Source organism: Solea solea, chromosome 14 (genome assembly GCF_958295425.1).
Source record: "Solea solea chromosome 14, fSolSol10.1, whole genome shotgun sequence".
NCBI classification, from domain to species: domain Eukaryota; kingdom Metazoa; phylum Chordata; class Actinopteri; order Pleuronectiformes; family Soleidae; genus Solea; species Solea solea.
Window position 1 is genome coordinate 16179398 of NC_081147.1, and position 19853 is coordinate 16199250.

The 19853-nt window shown below is 43.5% G+C and overlaps 1 protein-coding gene across 3 annotated transcripts; it reads left to right on the forward strand.

The window, feature by feature from the left end:
* Positions 1-1911: 1911 nt before the first annotated feature.
* On the forward strand, positions 1912-19665 carry LOC131472847 (serine/threonine-protein phosphatase 2A 55 kDa regulatory subunit B gamma isoform). 3 transcript variants are annotated; one of them, XM_058650321.1, is made up of 10 exons: positions 2195-2296; positions 5084-5240; positions 10577-10674; positions 10798-10963; positions 11655-11767; positions 12719-12896; positions 13504-13668; positions 14389-14558; positions 17880-17971; positions 18621-19665. In XM_058650321.1, exons 2-10 carry the CDS (start codon positions 5159-5161, stop codon positions 18913-18915), a joined length of 1359 nt encoding a protein of 452 aa, XP_058506304.1. In that variant the 5' UTR covers positions 2195-2296; positions 5084-5158; the 3' UTR covers positions 18916-19665. The 3 variants fall into 3 exon arrangements, with proteins under 3 accessions (XP_058506305.1, XP_058506304.1, XP_058506303.1); XM_058650320.1 differs by having other exon boundaries at positions 2252-2321; XM_058650322.1 differs by lacking the exon at positions 5084-5240 and having other exon boundaries at positions 1912-2296.
* The last annotated feature ends 188 nt before the right edge of the window (positions 19666-19853 follow it).

Below are 19853 nucleotides of genomic sequence, written 5' to 3' on the forward strand. Positions count from 1 at the left end.
GGCACCAACTGTCACTGTCACTCTCTGCTTCCATGCCGACTGAATCGTCTCTGTGTGATGAAGCGTGACTTGAAGTGTCTCTCTTGCAGTCGGTGGTTATCTCTGGTCCCTCTCCTTTCAGTGCCGTGCAATACGGCCACTCGAAAAACATTTGTCTTGGTGTAAAGAGCACAAGTCAATTTACTGATGCTGATCACAGTGTGAATGGTGAATGGACACATCGTCGCAAACGAACACACTCAACAACGTGAATAGTTTTTTTATTGTAATTTCACAGATTTGTAGCTAGAGACTCTACTCTGACTGTATGTACATGGTGAATATCTCTGTGTATTAAAGTGTGCACAAGCAGTGAATTGTAAAAAGGGAGATGGACATATTTCACATACATTTATAGATATTGACAAAACCAATAGAGACAATCCTTTTCAGTTCTGGTCGTCAGTGTTGCTGTCTCTTCACCTCACGAACTATGGTCTACAGTCAATCGTCAAACAAAAATTTAAATAATTATGTCAGCTTTGATTATTCTTTATGTAGAATCAAGATAATCTAAGGTAAATGGCTGATAATGGTATCTTCTTTAACTCCCAGCAGAAAAGAGAGCACAAAAGTATGTTTTCCCAAAACCTGAATAACAGAAGCATGATCCTATGATAATTATAAGATTCTATTAGTTGACGAATCAGTAGTTAAACTAAAATCTCCCAGCCCTCGCTGTAAAGAGTGTGTGTACATACTTGTATTTATGACCTCTTTATGGCTTCTTCTGTTATGAACACTGACATTGTCAGGACCAAAACCTGGTCCTATTGAGCCAGTACCTCATGTTTGGGACTAGTTAAGGTTAGGGTCACCTGGGATGAGCTGGTTATGGTTAAGGTTAGGGATAAGGGGTTTTTCTAGGCTGTGCTAATGAATGAGAGTCAATGTTCTCACAGTGTGTGTGTGTCAGTCATTGGCGCATCATCCTCATCATCACTGTGTTAATTGAATCATGTCTCCAGGTGAATCCTGTCGTGGTCACTGGACTGTGGCTCATATTCAGCACTCAGTGGAGTGAAACCCTCCTCTCTCTCTCTCTCTCTCTCTCTCTGCTTTCTCCCTCATTAATCACAACCTTTTAAGACACTCATCCACTTCCGCTCTGTCTCACACACACACACACACACACACACACACCATCCCTCTGCTTCTTTATCATTTTTAATCACCTGCAGTCAGTGGTCAGGCAGATCTCAGCCCTGTCATGATTGGCTGCACCAATGAGTGGGCGGGGCCTATTCTCACGCAGCATACACGTACCAGCGCAGTGGGAGAGATCCTCTCTCTCTCTCTCTCTCTCTCCCTCTGTGTCTCTCTGCCTTCCATAGATACGCCAGAGCGCAGACTGCAGCAGAATGCAGGACCAGCAGGATTTCCCCCATCATTCTGGAGCAGCAGAGAAACCAGAGACAGTCACCTGCTGAGGAGGAGGAGAGGGATGCTGTTCCTGGAGGATCCACTGAGGAGAACTTGACCCTCAAGCTGCACAGTGAGTAGGTGAGTGTGCGTGTGTGTGTGTTTGTGTGTCTGAATGTGTGAGTCCACTGCAGAAGAAGAAGAAGAAGCACTGCAGATACACTGTCCAGAAGCCCTGCTCATCCCTCTCTCCCCTCCCCCACTCTCCTCCTCTTCCTCCTCCTCTTCTCCTCTCTCCTCCTCCTCTTCTGGAGCATGTATTACCAAAGTAAGGACTTTACACAGACCTGTGTGTGTGTGTGTAGTCTGCGTTTGTGAGAGAGTAATATGTCTGGCCACACCTGACTCAGCAGCTGCAGGCTGCGCTTGATTTTTTTTTTTTCTTGCCTCACAAGTGATGTGAATCAAGCTCACCCCTAAACTGTTACTGACTAACCCTCCTCCTGCAGGTGTGGATCTGGCTGTCAGCAGCAGCTGTGTGGACTCCTGCACGCGCACACACACACACACACACACACACGCCTCTCCTGGACTGGACTGGACCTATCCCGACCTACCTACCTGCCCCTCATGCTCATTTAAGGAAAGGATGCCTGGGTCTGCGTCCCTGTGCTGAGGAGGCGGCGGCGGGCAGCAGTATGGGCGCTGCGCTGGCCAGCATCCCCACCACCACCGCCACCACCACCACCCCCTCCTCCACCACCGATCTGCCACCATCACGCTGCCCCACTGACACGGGCGCTCCCCCAAGCCCCGCTGATGGGCGAAGACACTGACGCCACCCCAGCACTCAACCTCCGCGGCTTCCTCCCCGACCACAACTATGTGACTGAAGGTAAGAACCTCACAAGGGAAGAGAGGTGTGTGTGTGTGTGTGTGTGTGTGTGTGTGTGTGTGTGTGTGTGTGTCCTCATGTGAACGTGCTTTTACGCATCAGACTTCTGTGTGTGTGACAAAGTGCATGTAGTCAGTCAGAACAGCTTTCTAATCCTCTCTAAGCGCCATGTCAGTCTGTTTTTCAGTACCTACAGAAGAGAATTAGGGCAACATTGAAAGAAAGGAAAATAAAATAAAATAAGAAAAAACCGACCAGCATGAATTCTAAAATTGAAGTCAGAATTCTGAATTTTTTTTCCTCAGAACTCTGACTTTAATCTCCAAATTCTGACTTTTCTCATAATTCCAACTTTCTGACTTTAATCTTGGAATTCATGCTGTATTCTCAGGGCCTGAGCACGATTTGTGCAAGGAACCCATTATTTTACTTTATTTTACTTCACATTATTATATTATTACTTCATATCCATGGCTTTTCTGGTCATTTTAACATAGCATAAAAACTTAAATAACTCGTGGAGGTCAGGTCTGGCAAAATGCAATATTGTCATAGTGTTTGGTTTGTTTGTTTTTTCTTTCTTTCCAAAAGAAGTACCTAGTGCAACACTGCAGGGAAGAATTGATTTGGTTTGTGTGTGAATGTGTGTCTGTATGTCAGAGACAGAGAGAGAGAGAGAGAGAGAGAGTGGGAGCACAGGGTTTTCTGTGACAACACAAATCTACACAAGACCAACACTTACATTTTTATTTACATACTCATTTCACTGTACGTCATCACACGTGTAGTTGTACTGAATTCCACCAACCCAGAGAAATGTCAACACCCTGTCTTCCTTATGTGCTAATCTCAATTACTCCACTAATCTCACCTGCACACGACCTTCCCCTTGTCTGTCTGTCCCCAAACACTCAGCTCATTGTTCGCTGACACGCTCCTCTGGCCAGAACAGAGGATTATCATTCAGGAATCACCAATGTGCCGTGAGCTCATTTGTGATCAGAAAGCGGGTTATGCTTCCTGTGCCTGTGCTGTAATAACAATTTCAGACCTGTAGTACCGCCTGTTGATTGTGCGTGCATCCGAGACACTGACTTGCTGAGAGGATTGTGTCTTTGTGTTTCCTTGTTTGCCTCTGTGTCTGTTTCCACATGGAATTTTTGCCTGAGACGAGTGACAGAGTGGCAGAGAATCTGCTTTAGCGTCCCGTCACCATCCAACCATTATTGCCATAGCAACAGTCAATGATGGTAAACATGCTGCTTTTCATGCCTGGCCCAATATGACTGACAGGTCGTCTCCACCCACCAATAATGGCAGTATTAATTATTCCACACATCTCAGGCAGACACACGGGTGAATTGCTGATTAGCTGTCACTAACATTGACACACACCACTGTGCACTGTTGTACTGAAATGGCTGTGCAGTACACAGGAAGTATGAACACTAGAATAATCAAATATTGTTCCGTGGAAATCAGTCTCACAAAAATCCCCCTGATGATGAAAATCGAGGCACAAACAAACAAAGCGATTCATCACCTGTCTCTTCCCCTCCACCCACTCCAACTCACTCCACCTTTTCCCTCATATTCACCCCACCCTTTTCTACTCCCATTTTCCACCCACACCCCCCTCCCTCCCCCATCAGACCTCTAATGTAACTCACAGCATCGCTGCTGAAGTGGTGCATCTGCCAAACTATTATCCAACAGGCTGCTCAAACACAATGTGCCTGTGTGTGTGTGTGTGTGTGTGTGTGTGTGTTAGCGTTAAAAGAAAGACAGAGGGCGGTGGAAACAGAGTGCATGTTATGTTTTATGTTTGGCTGTATTTTGTTATTTCCTGTGTGTCGCCAGTCTTTCTTTCTCGTGTTTCATCCATTCATGCCTGAGTGCATACAGTGTGTCTTTTTGTTTGCTGTGCGGTTCTGTCGATGTATATGTGTGTGTGTGTGTGTGTGTGCGTATATTAGGGTTTTATCTATAGATCTTCCTGTGGGGATGCCCCTGCCCTTTAACTCTTTTTTTATTTTCTTTTGAGAAGCGGTGCACGTGACCTCCCTCTACCTCGCCGTACCTCCTCTCCCATATTTCTCTCCTCTCGCCCCTTTGACTTTCGCCCCCTTTGCTAGAACCTTAATACGACCCCAAACCCCTAAATATCATTCATACATCATAAGGTTTCAGTCTGCATCATGAGACATACACCACAACACCATGTGACCAGAATGTGAGTGAGGGATGAAGCAAAGCAGTGTAATTTTGCACAAAGATGATCAGACTGATCCTGGTATCAGCAAACACTCAAGGCTGTGATAGTTGTATCAGACAGACACAAGTAAGTGGTATTAAGCTCCTTTTAATTTAAAGGGCCGAGAGAAACAAACTTTGTTTTTAGAGTGAAGTGTTGTCGACAGGATCCAGTTTGCATGTCGGACTAATTCATGTTTCTTTTACATTTATTCTGATTCTAATATTAGGTGTTAGAGTACAAGGTCTTTTGTAAGGCTCTCATACATACCATCACCTGCGAAACTGATTTTTATTTAAGAGGCTTAACGAGACATGACGACCCTCTGTCCGATTAGTTGTTTATCTCTGTTCATTTCTGTTCATCCTCCAGCAAACCCAACATGTGAAATATTGATGTAGTAACTCAGTCCCAACCTTGACCCCACCCCCCCACCTGCCCGGCCCTTCCTTCCTTCCTTCCTCCCTCCCTACCTACCTTCCCAAACCTCCTGTACCTCCTTCCCCTTGCCTCCATCCTTGCTCCTCTTGCAGGGCTGCTCCTGGCTATAGCCTGAAGAGCTCCGCCCATCCTGTCCACCCCTCTCCACCCTGGACTCCTCCCCCAGGATGTTGAGCCCCATCCAGGTCCTGTGCTCCGACATCACTACCCTTTCTCTGGAGCCTGAGCCGTTTGCCTCTTACACTGAAGGTGTGTGTGCTCAATCCTTTTCTATCCCGAAGGTCATATCTGTGTCGCAGACATGCACCACCTGACCCCAGATGAGAGCTTGAGTGTGTGTGTGCTTTATGTGTGCGGTTTGAATCAGGTGGATTATTGTGTGTGTGTGTGTGTGTGTCTGAGTGTTATAAATATCTTAAACATCACTGTCTATTTCTGTTTCATCCTTTTCGTGTGTCTCTATTTTTGCACCTGCCTGCTTTATTTTTGTCTTAGTCTGTCTACCTCACTGTGAAGTATGTTACTGTGTATGAGTGTTGGGAAGGCTGACACCTGGTCTCCTTCAAAGCATAGTTTTCTAATCTATTTCTGTCTAATACAGTGGAAGGCGCACATCCATGCACATAGTAAATACACAAACACACGGTTGAAACCTCCTAAACACAAACATCCAAGTATAAGAAGTGGAGATCTTTGTAGATTGATTTTCCGTTCGGTCGATGAATTGATCAAACATAACAGTAATCACATGCAGACAGAGATGAGATGAAAAAAAAAAAGTGAATTGTGGATTAAATGTCAGTGTTTACGAGGCTATAATCTGAGTTTACACAGGGTATAAACCAGTTAAGATTATGTTTTAATTTTACATTTTTACAAATATGTTGGAAGAAGAAGATGTATGTCACACGTGCTGGAGCTGGCTTGGGTTTTTATTTGTAATTGTTTGTGTCCACAAGCATTAGCCTCACACAGACTCCATGCTATGTTTGAGATTCCCCCACAGAGATAGACTAAAACTGCTCCTCCACCACAAACACATGTCCCTTTTTTCCCCTAGATTACTCCAAAACTGCAGTATATGGATCTATTTAACCTTTCCCTCCAGCAGAGTCTCCCCTCATTTCCTTCAGCCAGTCTTTTCTTCTCTTTCTCTACACCGTAATTGGAGCACACACACTTGTGCACACGTACGCAGGAAATGTGAGGTGCCTGAGCCCCGGCACAAACACACACATCTCCCGCTGTGTGGTGGCTTGTCTCTGCTTTTAAGGGGTGTGTGTTTTTGGCTCAGCTTTAATGGTTCACATTTACACAGACAGACAGATATCTATAATTGGGACTGTAGGATGCCTGCTCCCCCCCCTCTTTGTCCCCATACCCTCAACAAAATCCAACCCTCCACCCTCATCCATAAAATATGGAGCACTTACTCTCCTCTCCTCTCCTCTCCTCTCCTTGTCTGCTTTACTTAATTTTATACCCACAGATGAGCACTAATCCTAATGTGTATAATTCAGACAATAATTGGAGCAAAAATTATTTTCATCATCATTTAAGTAGCCTAATATGTATCGCTGAATTGGTAATTCCTCCCGCTTTATGCAATGCCATGAAATTGCAAAAGAAAAACTCTATTTTCAGCCTCAAATGACATCTTTAAATGCCTTACTGTGTCCAGCCACTTTCATTCCGGTTGTCATTTGTCTTTGTTTGAGTATTAAGCCTCGACTTCAAACCCCGAAATGCATGTTCCGGCTGGTTTGTCTGCTCAGGCTTCTGTAAAGCAAGACCCTTACCCCTAAAGTACATATAAAAGGCTAATTCTGAGCTTATAAAAACTAAATGATTCTTATTTTACAGCAAATATACACTTAAACCAACATATTAATGGAATTACATTCAATTTATGCCAAAAAGAAAGTGTTTGTATGGTGACTATGGTCACTTGTGTGTGTGCTTTTATGCTTCTTTGTTTGTGTTTGTTTGTATTTGTGTGTCTTTGTTTAATGTGTGTGTGCTGGCACATGCACTTGCAGTGGCCGTGTGCAGCTCCTGCAGTGTAGTGATGAGTCAGATGAGCCTGCTGATGCTAATGGACTGTCTGTGAGAGACAGACACCGCAAGTTCCGCTATAACAACACACACACACACACACATTCTTGTACAGCAGTGTTAGTGAGGACACTAATAGACCCGATGCATTCCCAAGCCCCTTATTTTGACCATAACCCTATCACAACTGAATGCCTGACCCTAAAACCAGGTTTTCACCTTCAAAAAGCATGTTGTGGCTGAATGTGAGGACCAGCCAAATTGTCCTCACTTTCACAAAATGTCCTCACTTCCTGTGGTTACTAAGTTTTATGGTCCTGAAAAAGATGTATTACACACACACAGGTTATATTAGCACACTGGCCACAGCAATCATAATGCTGATCCTTGTGCCTGCAGTGGGTTTTTTTTGTATTCTAGGGTGATTTTTTTTTTCTGTGGAGGAGGGGAGGAGAATCTGTGCCTCTATATTTTATTAAGCTATATTGTGTCCTGCATCTGTGCTTCAGCGTAGCTATATCAGTTGAACTCGCACGATTCTCTCTCCCTCTCCCACTGTGTTACACACATTTGCAGTTCATCATGCCTTTCCTCTCAGTGTGTGTGTGTGTGTGTGTGTGTCATTGCATCGCTTGGTATTAATTCAGAAATGTTGTATTTGTTCCTGGACAAAAGTGCAACACCACAACTATTTCATTGCTTCTTCTTCCTGTGAGAATTGGACTGATGAATACTCCGTCCTCCTTCGTCTGTGCTGCCATATATGACTAACCGTTACAAGTACCACTGCTACTGGTTGGCTCAGCGTGTTACCATGGCAACCCCCCTTTGCTCACCAGAGAACCCCTCCTCCGCCCAGATTCTCTTCCTTTCCACTTGTCTTTTCCATCGTTTCCCATTCTCCTACCACCAGCATCACTACCACATCATACACACTAACATACAGCCATGGCAGCTGAGTGCCACGGGGGGATCAGAGGAAGAGCTGGAGATGAATGTTGGGAAGACGACCAAGAAGTAAATGAAATGAGGGAAAGGGAGAGAGGGTAAAAAATGAAACTGGAGAATGAGATTAAAGGTGACAAAAGAACTAGAGGGGAAACGGAGGAAAAGAACTGGGAACTGATGAATAAAGAAGGTAGTGCAATGACTGAGTGATCAAATGAAATATCGAATGAAAAGGTGATGGAGAGAAAGAGGGAGGCGGTTTGAATAAGGCCATGTCAGTTGAAGAGCTGTCCCTACCCCTCTTCATCACAACAACTGTCCTTCCTGCAAGGCCTTGAAAGAGACAAGGCTTTAGATTTGATTCACTCCGACTCAATAAATACGCTCTACAGGCCCCGCTGTTATTGCGACCAACGCTTATTGAGGAGCTCGTCTTTTTCCGGAGCTCACTGGATGATTTTGTTAAGAGCATCTGAAAGTAGTCTCTCTGACATTTATTTCAAAAGATTATTTGTTGTAGGAGTCATGTCGTAGCTATGGCGGCTACTGTTATGGAGATTTAGACGATCAGGTGAGATGACCAGTGATGGAACCTTTTGGAGTCAGTGATGAGCTCAGATCCGAGGAGAACGGAGACAAGTCCTGACCTCTGAACGCTGAGGTGTCATCGCAGATTCTGCCGAGCAGCGTGCCAGGTCTGATACATACAGTTACTAAGCCTTGAGATGGTGTATCAGGTCCAGATGCCTGGCGCTTGGTGTCTAGGGAGGGAACCGTGAAAGGTGCCTAGTTTGTGTCTTATCGTAAATTACGGCTGTTAATATTGTACACGAGTATAAGAATGTGTGAGTAATTAAACTTAACGTTGGCGGATGGTTAGAATTTTCTCTCACAGCTACAATAAAGATGAGTCAATGCAGCACTGGACTGAAATACAGCAGCAAGGTTTGTCAGCAGAGCTGTCGCTAGACTCCTCTGTTAAATGTTGAGATTAACCCACGTGTTCAGGATTCAGGAGTCTTCTTAAGTGATCTACAGTTTGGCATTGTTCACTTTTATTCTCGTGTCAGACGTCGCACTCGTAACTCTTCCTGCGACGACACTCTGACCAGTCAGTGGCCGGCAGTCTGACGACGTCATGCATAGTGTCAGCTTAGCTCGCTTGGAACCTCATCAGAGCAGGTACTAAAAAAAAAAAAGTACCAGGTACTTTCCCTAATGGAAAAGCAAAATAATCTACTGGGATTTTCACACACAACCATCTCAAGGTTTCAAGGAGAATGGTCAAATAGAGAAAAATGCTTTGTTGATGTCAGAGGAGAATGTGCAGACTGGTTTGGAATGATTGGCAATGGTAATTAAAAAAAACAACAACAAACAAACAACAAACAACCAAACTTTGAAATGTTGACATACAGGAGACCAACTCTGAAAAACAACACACCAAACTGTGAAGCACATTATTAGGTAGTATGTGTAACTTTAGAGTATACACACCATGTTTGCTTTATAGATTCACCCATTCATGACCACAGCAGCAGGCTAATGTGTGTTATTGCTGGTTGAGCTGCCTCTCCTTATTAATGAACATACAGTTAACATGAAAGAAGCTCTGTCATCAATTTACTCGCCATCTCCAGCACAACTGTGACACTGAAGTGAAGGGAGGACGGGAGATTACATGCGACGTTAAACCCTCTCAGGTGTCAAACTCGCGTGTCCTTCATTAAACGGCATAACCCGGAGCTTAATATTCCAGACTGTGTGTGTGTGATGCGGGGAGGAGCGCTGAAAGCTCTGAAAGCTCTGAGTCAGTAAATCCTCAGTGGTTAATAACGTGCTTACTCCTCATATTACAGAGCTGTCACTGAGTCGGGCTGTGTTGGTGTTGTGGGGACACTGAGCCGAGGGGCGGGGACGCTGTTGCAAAAATATGCAAACGAATGTGCTTGTGTGAATGATTGTGAGCCCATCCTCACACATCCACTCACCTGTGTATCACTGTGGAAGTGTCACAGATGACTCGTGTGTAAAACAGCTGTGTGTGTGTTTGTGTGTGTGTGTATGTCTCTGAGGACTGCTTTGATTTAAAAGGACAGTTTATGCGTGTTTTGTTTTTTTTTTAGGTTTAGAATGATCAAATGTTCTCAATTTGTATTTGTGATCAAATATGGTTTTGCTCTACATATTACTTGCATAAGCTAATTCACCCTGGTGTTTATCAACTGAATCTAGTTTAGATCTAATGATATTGAAAGAGATAAACAGATTATATAGTGAATAATAGTGTGTAGTGTGGTCAATTTCCCTGCTCACAACTCTCCATAAACTTGGACTAAGTTGCACTAAGCTGCACTTTACTCGAACATACTCGTAGTTTTATATTTTGTTGTGTTTTTACATTTCGTTGTGTCTTATTTAAGAGTTTAAGTCTTTGTTATTTTGGTTATTTTATTGTGTGCCTTTAAGCCGGGAGAAAAATTGCAAAATTTCATTATGTCCTCATAATGACAATTAAAAATTCTTCTCCTGCTACATCTCTCCCACTATCCTCATCTCTCCATCTCTCTCTTTCTCCACAGCTGATATCATCTCCACTGTTGAGTTCAACCACACTGGAGAGCTCCTGGCCACAGGGGACAAGGGGGGCCGAGTGGTCATCTTTCAGAGAGAACCTGAGGTAGACACACACACACCAGCACTTATACATTATAATACACCATGTTTTTTAGACGAACAGCCATGATCCTACACAGGTACTCTTGTTCCTTTCTTCTCATGTCGCTGGTTTGTGTTCCCACAGAGCAAGACGGAGCCTTTCTCCCAGGGAGAGTACAATGTCTACAGCACCTTTCAGAGTCACGAGCCCGAGTTCGACTACCTTAAGAGTCTGGAGATTGAGGAGAAGATCAATAAGATCCGATGGCTGCCTCAGCAGAACGCTGCACACTTCCTCCTCTCCACCAACGGTGAGAAACCACTCACACTGTACAGGAAGGAGGAAGATTTAGAGGCAGTGATGTGGTATTTTTTTGTCGATATTTTGTGGAAAACACTTAACATTTGAACAGTTTGAATGAACGTCTTGTGGGGGGAAAAAAAGAGGAGATTTTCCCTTATCTTAAGAGATAACGGTTGCTTGTGTTGGATGATTGAATCACATTTGTTGTTTCTTTGCCTTATCATTGATGTCCATCCATCAATATACTTTCTGTGTTTAAGGCAATAAGGCAACGTGTATAGATTTTCCCTAAGATTCCTTATGTTATTGATTTATTGAAGTACTATATAATTTATGATTTGAGGTTTTGAAAAATGTAAGACCTGCCTGAGCAGAGATGTCTTTCACTATAACACTTTGAGTTTCTGTTCACGTTGACAAAACCAAGCCTTGGTCTATGGTCAGCGATTGATTATGGTGGTTTATTTTGTTGATGATGTTTTTTCTGTTCCATTCAAGTGAGTGAAAATTGTCTTAATGCAAAGTTTTTTTTAAGGCTGAGGACATTTAGATTTACTAGATTGAGACTGAATTCCAAATCAGATTTACACATAAAATGAAAATATATCCACAAACAGCTTTTTATTAATTTGTCCCCATGCCCCCAAATTATTTGTTTTATAATCCGACATGTTTTAATGGCCCCGTCTGTTTTCCAGATAAGACCATTAAGTTGTGGAAGGTGAGCGAGAGAGACAAACGGCCTGAGGGATACAACCTGAAGGATGAGGAGGGTCGCATCAAGGACATCTCCACCGTGACCTCCCTACAGGTATCTGTCTGTCTGTCTGTCTGTCTGTCATAGCCCCTTCTCCACTAGCACGGCACGCCTCGCCTCGCCACGGCACGATTATTTCACATTTTCATTAGCGATAGTACCTGGTACTTTTTTAGTCCCTTCTCTGGTGAGGTTCCAAGCAGCGCCGTCACTGGAAGAGTCATGAGTCTGTGATCCGGTCATGGAGGAAGTACTGAACAAATCTTTTTAATGAACTGATTCTAATGATTCAGTGACACTGAAAACAACAGCTTTACTCATCACTAGTTTGTGTGTGTCAGCCGTGCTGCCATGACTCCGCCCATGTTGAGGAGGTACTATATTGTAATGGAAACTAACCTAAACTGTGTAGAGGCGAGTCGAGGTGAGCTGGGACCATGTAGTAGAAACGCTGGAGTTTGAATTTGTTGTCTTGGGGTGAAGAATTTCCCCCCTGACAAAATGATGTCAGATGTTGTCTGCCTGCCTGTCTGCCTGTCTGTCTGTCTGCGCATGTGCCCGCACACACTTACACATTCATTAATGCAGTGGGTTGCTCAGCATAACTGGGTCAGTGAGCACAGATGTGTTTGCATGTTCAAAAATGGGTCACTGGCACAAAGGCACATGCGAGTGCGAGGCGGTGAAATCTTCGGTTTTGCAGCGGCAGAGAAGAGCCACGCTGCATCTGCACTGAATCTCCACGAGAATCCAATCCAACCCAAGTTTATTTATAAAGCACGTAACCCTCACCGACAGTAAGAGTGCTAATGAGGGCTTAAAATAAAATAAAACAATAATAATAAAGAAAAAAACACAAGATCTTTAAGAGGAGCTGATCTGCAGAAGGCATTTAAAGAACTGTCGAGAGCATGTGCATGATGATGATGCTGATGCTGATGCTCCCACTTCATAACTGACTCTCCTAAATCAGGATGTCACAGCAAACTCCGTGACTCTGTTCAGGTTCCGGTGCTGATGCCGATGGACCTGATGGTGGAGGTGAGCCCGCGCCGAGTGTTTGCAAACGCCCACACCTACCACGTCAACTCCATCTCCGTCAACTCTGACTATGAGACCTACATGTCGGCCGATGACCTGAGGATCAACCTCTGGCATCTGGACATCACTGACCGCAGCTTCAGTATCCTTTGTATGGGTAGGAGAACATGTACAAGTACCTGTAATAGCAAGAAAATATTCATTGTGTCTATGAATACATTTACACAAAGATGCAGCAATGCTTCTAAAACATAATCAATCTCTTCCCACACACACACACACACACACACAGCTAATCCCACTTTGTTGTACAAAGAAGTGACATCTCCTGTTGGGGGAGGGGAATATTATTTTTTTGAGGAGGGGAAAATGCAGCTTAATGAATAATTCAAAAGCTGCATAAATATTTCAGCCCTGAACAGAACAGTCACAATCCACGACCCAGAAAGGATTTATAATATTGCAATTTATTTGAATGTGGAATTACTTTCCTCCTCACCCCGCCCACCCCCAACAATCACCTCAAGATACATTTATATTGCTTTGCTTTATTTCTGCTATAAATTATTTACATTGTGTTGCTTGTGGCTGCATTCACACACACACAGTTTCTCTTGTATGTACATCAATTAGACACGTTTCTCCGCGAGTCAGTCACTGAATAAAAGTGATAAGAGGAAGATGAATGTGCTCACACGGTGGGAACCCCACTCTCTGTGTTGTTTTTCTTTAATAACGCCTCCTCTCAGACATTGTGGACATCAAACCAGCCAACATGGAGGATCTGACAGAGGTGATCACGGCGGCCGAGTTCCACCCCCACCACTGCAACTTGTTTGTCTACAGCAGCAGCAAAGGCACGCTGCGCCTCTGTGACATGAGAGAAGCGGCGCTGTGTGACAAACACTCCAAATGTGAGTCAGCCAATGGGAGACGTGTGCACGACTCCTATTTTTACCATGAGAAACTCTGCTGACCGACATTTGTGTATCGCACACCCACCGCTTTTGGTCTTTAGGAATATTCCCCTAGATTAGACATTAGACATTTTGAAAATCAAATCAATATAATAAGGATTAACACTTTTATGTGTGCGTACACTTCTTGGCCCTCTAGTATTCTGCACTTTAATCTTACTGTGTTGTTGTTGTATTGTGTTGTGTTATGTGGGACTGAAGATGGAATTTAGCTTTGGCTACAATTTCGCATAGTCATATTTATATGTTCATTCACATGCAAATAAAAAAAATCTAAAATCAGTAAGTCAAGTTCATCAGTCAAGTTTCCTGTGTATTTGGCCTTGTTTTAAGTTTCTCATCACATTAAAGGATGGATGGAAGTGTCCTTCAGTCACAGGACCCTGCTGTATCTATGCTTTGATGGTAATATTCAGAATTGAAAACATGATTTAGATCACAGACAGTGTTGTTATAGTCGGCTGAGGTTGTGTAAAAAGATCTTTGAGCAGATTTGTATCTGACGAAACAGTGGACCGACTCTTGTATCACTACAGTATTGCAATACTGGAGAATGCTCAGACACAGACACACTATCATCCAGCTGTCACTCACAAACTCATTTAATTTAACAGCACTCACACTCTTGTCCCCTCTTGTCCTTCTTACCCTCTCCAGTGTTCGAGGAGCCCGAGGACCCCAGCGCCCGCTCCTTCTTCTCTGAGATTATCTCCTCTGTGTCGGACGTCAAGTTCAGCCACAGCGGTCGCTACCTGCTCACCAGAGACTACCTGACCGCCAAAGTCTGGGACCTCAACATGGAGAGCAAGCCCTTAGAGACGTATCAGGTGTGTGTGTGTGTGTGTGCCCGACAAAAAAAAAGAATTAGAATTGAATGAAATCTCCAAGTCTCTGCTGCTGTAATTTTATTCTTCCCTTCAGGCAACGATCAAAATGTGTTACATTTCTTTTCTTATCAGTCCACTCTGCTCCCAGAGAGCAGGGATTATTAACAGCCACAGCTGGAGTTTAAAGATGTTATAGTGTGAAGTTTGCAGATAGTGTACACTACTAGTCTTCTCCTGTTTGTGTTCTTTGCTCTCGATCACTGGATCATACATTGGCTGTTACATTTCATCATATGCACCCATCCATCCATCCCTCCATCCATTATCTGCTGCTTATCCTTAAAAGGTTGCAGTGGGAGCTGGATACACCTTGGCCAGGTACAGGGGGGTTCTCTCAGAGATTTCTTCTCTCTCCGCTCCTTGTGTGATCCGCTGGGTTTCTCTCTTGCTCTGCCGTCACAGGCAAGCGCCTTGAATTATTGGATTGGACAACGCGTCGTGGTTTTGTTCATCGATTTCTCAACATCTTTCTCAAATTTCTGTTGAACGTCATAGTAGAATTTCAGCTGCCGAGATTTGCTAAAGTCTCTCAGTCCTGTGATCTGTTGCACTCGATTGTCCCACTTTGTGAGGTGGAAAATGTGCACAATTAGAGACGGAGATGAATCACAGGGACAGCGTTGACTCAGTATCACTACTTACTGATGATTACGTTTTCCCAAACCTTTTAAGGATAATTGGATTGAGTCCGTGCCAGATAATGCACCTCTCCTCATCAGTGCAAGTCCTGCTGAGTTTTTAATTTTGGGGGATTTTATCTGTGGATGCACGTGTGTGTGTGTGTGTGTTTGATGGATTCAGTCATGTGTGAGACAAAGTATTATCGTTGTATCATGGACTTTGCTTTTAGTGTTTATGTGCAGCAGAAGTATTTTCTCGGTGTGTGTTTAATATTCCTAGTGTGGGCGTGTTGGTGGAAAAGTGTGTTTGTTTTAGTGTGTCTCCCTGGCGTGTTCGGGACTATGAGGCAACCAGGAGTGGGAGGCTAAGACGCACTGGAGCTATTTATAGGCTGCAGAGCCTCCACTTACAAACCCATACGGGAAGGAGGGATACCTTACACAGCTCCTGACACCTAGATCTGCAATGCAGCATGGAGAGGGAGGGAAGGAGGGAGGGAGGAGAGGAGGAGAGGAGTGGTTTGGTTCTGTGGGAGGTGAAGAGAGAAGAAAAGAGGAGCAGAGTTTGTGAATGAGAGGATTATGGGATGGATGTGGGTGAGATTGCAGTTGTTGTGGGAGTAAACTGAGAGAAACATGGTTTCGATGCTTTCAGTTTTCCTTGAAACCGCTTTGGTCCATTCTCTTGAATCATCCTCAGCATTTTGCAAAACAGGAAGTGCATTTCTTGGGAAACAATATTAGTACAAGCAGCAGCAGCAGCACATCATGAATGTCACATGTTCAAATGTGTACGCCAGTGGACATATATCGGTGTCATCATAATGACACATTTCACTGTGTCAACGGTGTCTCAAACTGAAAATGTACATATGTCAGTTCATTACTGTTTGTGAGAGATGGAATGTTTGGAATTTATGTTATGAAATATAATTTACATACTGTATACCTTAACCCTTTGACACCTAAGCCTCAAAATGTCTGTCTAGACTTTTTATTCTATTGCTTATTTTAACCATAAAAGCCAGAAAATGTCCTGTCAGGGCGTTTACCCATTTTTCCAGAATATATGTCAGTTATTTACAATTTACTGCATGTTAAAATAGTGTATTAACAACTTAAAATGAAGAGAAACCACTGTAATTGTACATGAACACCAGATTTTGCGTAACATAATTTAAAATAACATTTGGTTGAGACATTGTGTCAATGTCCAAAAACAGGCCAAAAAATGGAGATCATGTACAGGCGTTTTTTCCAACTCTCTCCTCTCTCTGGTGACAAAGACGCTGCAACTTCTCAGCTTTCAGAAAGCGTTGGAACTGTTACTGTGACTCTTACAGTTCATTCACAATATTACAGCACAGAGCAGATCGCTGAATGAGATACCTGTTCTCCCTACAAACTGGTTGATCATTGGTTGATCTGATGTCTCACACGTTCCCTTTTATTAACATGTCAAGTTTCAACAGAGAGTAAGTCATCGAGTCAAAAAAACGGTCTAATAACTGAGTAGGACGATATGCCTGACACCATATGACAACTAGTTCAACATTTATGCATGTGATGACTTCCACAATGAACTCATTTACTCAATGTTTTGTGAGGTAAAACTACTCAGACTACAGCAGAGAACTGATGTAATACATGTTTTCAACATAACATATAGGCGTATGAAAATGTACGGAACAGCAGACGATTGTAGAGAATGGTTAACATAAATGTGCCAAAGCATTTGTGGTTTGTCTATTATTATTATTATTATCATTATCATTATTATGTCTAAATAATGGTGGACGAACACCTCGTCTTCTTTCCTCTGTCACTGCTTCTCCAAGCCTGTCATTCTTCCACCATTTAATCCTTGGCTGCGCCTTCACTCGCTTCCTCTTTTTGGTTTCCAAATTCATCCTACAGATATATAAAAAGATATATGGTACAAAACTGAACAACTGATGTGGTAAATGTACACTCTGATTCCCCGAGCTATAAAAATATGCATAAATCCATGAGTGATGAGTGATATTGTAGCTTAAATCATGCGGCCTGTATGCAGAGCTACAGCTGACACAGTATCATTTCTCCTTATGCAGAAAGACCCATAGGGGAAAAACAAAACCGTCACCAGGTTTGATGTACAACCATGTGCTGACCTCAGCTTGACTTTTTATTGATTGCGAGGCGACTGTTGACTGCTGACTTCATGCAGAATGTACACGGCGACTTATGCAGAGCGTGGCAGCCGGTGCAAGGTTTAGATTTGGAACCCTTGCATCACTGAGTGATGACACAGGCAGCTCCTATGAAAACACAAGGGGAAAAGAGTTATCAGGGGAATCTGTGTGTAATAATAATGCAGCTGAAAGTTAATGAATATCCTGATATGGAAAAGGATCTTAGATTAAAACATACTCCTCGCTCCTGTATCGCTAAGAGCTGGTGTTGCATCTCATTAAAGTTTCCCTTCAGGGAGGTTTGTCCACATTTAATGTGTTTTGTACACGTGTGTCTCCTTTTTCCTTCTGCTCACGCATGGATTTACAGTTTGCATTCAGAGTCAGTGCTTGGGAGTGAAGCAGCTGTTTAATCACATCTGTGCATGCCTGTGTGTGTGTGTGTGTGTGTTTTTTTTTAACTCCAGGTTCACGATTACCTCCGCAGCAAGTTGTGTTCCCTTTATGAAAACGACTGCATCTTTGATAAATTTGAATGTGCCTGGAACGGCTCGGACAGGTACCGTCTTTGTTTTCCTGTTTTTCATCATCCTATAAATGTCTGATGTTTTTATTTCCGTACGATCACTTCGGTTTGCTTGCTAACGGTAACTTCTTAGCCGCCCAGGATAATCCACAGACAAGAGATAGAGAGAAAGTACTTAAAGGAATACTTCACCGATTTAAATTTAGCTTTGTATTATTAGAATAGTGTTTTTGAAAAATTGTGCTTCCCTACCTCAGTTTTCCCCTGAATAGTGTCACTGGTGGGCACGTAACAAAGAAAAGACTGAAGATATTTCTCAACTCAGGGGAAACTGAGGTTGGGAAGTACAATGTTTCAAAAATACTACCCCTATTCTAATAATACAAAGCTAAATGCAAGTTGGTGAAGTATTCCTTTAATTTTTTTAGTGATGATATAGTTGCAGCATATGTATAGTATCTATCTCTGTTCACAATGTGTTTTTAAGAGAGTAAACAGCTGCTTAAAATGGATTTTTCCAAACTATTTTTAGGGCCAGATAGTTGAATCATTTGTGTCAGCTTTGTTTAAAAGTTGCATTTGGTGGAAGTGACCACTTTACCATACATGAACAAAAATGAAGACTATAACGTGTATAGACTGTGGCTGGACCCTCATCTTCTCTCTCTCTCTCTCTGTCCAGCGTGATCATGACCGGAGCCTACAACAACTTCTTCCGCATGTTCGACCGGAACACTAAACGCGACGTGACGCTGGAGGCCTCGAGAGAGAGCAGCAAACCCCGAGCCGTGCTGAAGCCGCGGAGGGTCTGCGCCGCCGGAGGAAAGCGCCGGAAGGACGACATCAGCGTGGACAGCTTGGACTTCACCAAGAAGATCCTCCACACGGCGTGGCACCCGACGGAGAACATCATAGCCATCGCGGCCACCAACAACCTGTACATCTTCCAGGACAAACTCAACTCTGAGATGCATTAACAACTGGACGCGCTTACACCCAAACACAACAACTATGCCAGAATGTACTCATGAACATAACACACCCAGGAATATGCCTAACTCACATGCACACACACACACACACATATAATCAGAAAACACATGTCTGTGTCCACACTTTGTTCACCTCCTGTCCAGCCTCCCAGAACTGAAAGGACCTAGAGAGGGCTAAGAAGGGAACAGGCTGGATTACACGATGGATTATGGGTTGAAAAACATGTCCAAACTGTGGATTTGTTGATTGTTAAGCTCTGGATTGTGCGTGATGATTGCTACATCAGCTTCTGAGTGTGATAAACCCTTCAGACTGGAGAGATGTTTACATGTTTATCCTTTTTTTTTTTCTCTTCTTCAGGCTCTTTTGCCTCCTCTTCCTCCTCCTCCTCCTCTGCTTCCTCCACCTCTCTATATTTGTGTGCTTGAGTGAAGCCTATTCTTATCCCTCGCCCACTGTTGTGTGTATCAAGAAACCTACATGGTTGTCTACCAGCGGCGTGGATGAAAAATGGGGCCTTTATGTAAGCAGCTGTCTGTTTGATTTCAGATCAGTAACCCCCCCCCCCCCCACAAACACACACACACTTTTGTTCCCGTAATTTGTTCAATGATGTCATCGCAAGTGATAACAATGACGATTTGAACAGATATGTGTAACGCACTAAGACAAATTTGAACCTAAGTGCACCCAGAAGTCTCTGAGCTCCACTGGACCATGTTCAGCGAAGTTAAAAAAACAGAGAGAAGCAGAATTCAGCCGAATGTCACACCACAGCCTAATGTAAGGACACACACAGTGTGTTTCAATCATCAGTGATGGGGAGGGGGGGGGGGGGGGGGGTTAGTTGAGGGCAAAAGTTCTCTGATTGTCGATTCTGCTTCTGCTCCAGGACTGTGTCATGTGCTAAGCTGCTGCTCAA

Bases quoted from the DNA above. Each gene is read 5' to 3' on its own strand.
- LOC131472847 (XM_058650321.1), top strand. From the start codon at position 5,159: ATGTTGAGCCCCATCCAGGTCCTGTGCTCCGACATCACTACCCTTTCT. The intron at 10,675-10,797 runs GTAGACACACAC...GTGTTCCCACAG, and splicing joins TCTTTCAGAGAGAACCTGAG to AGCAAGACGGAGCCTTTCTC. The intron at 10,964-11,654 runs GTGAGAAACCAC...TCTGTTTTCCAG, and splicing joins CTTCCTCCTCTCCACCAACG to ATAAGACCATTAAGTTGTGG.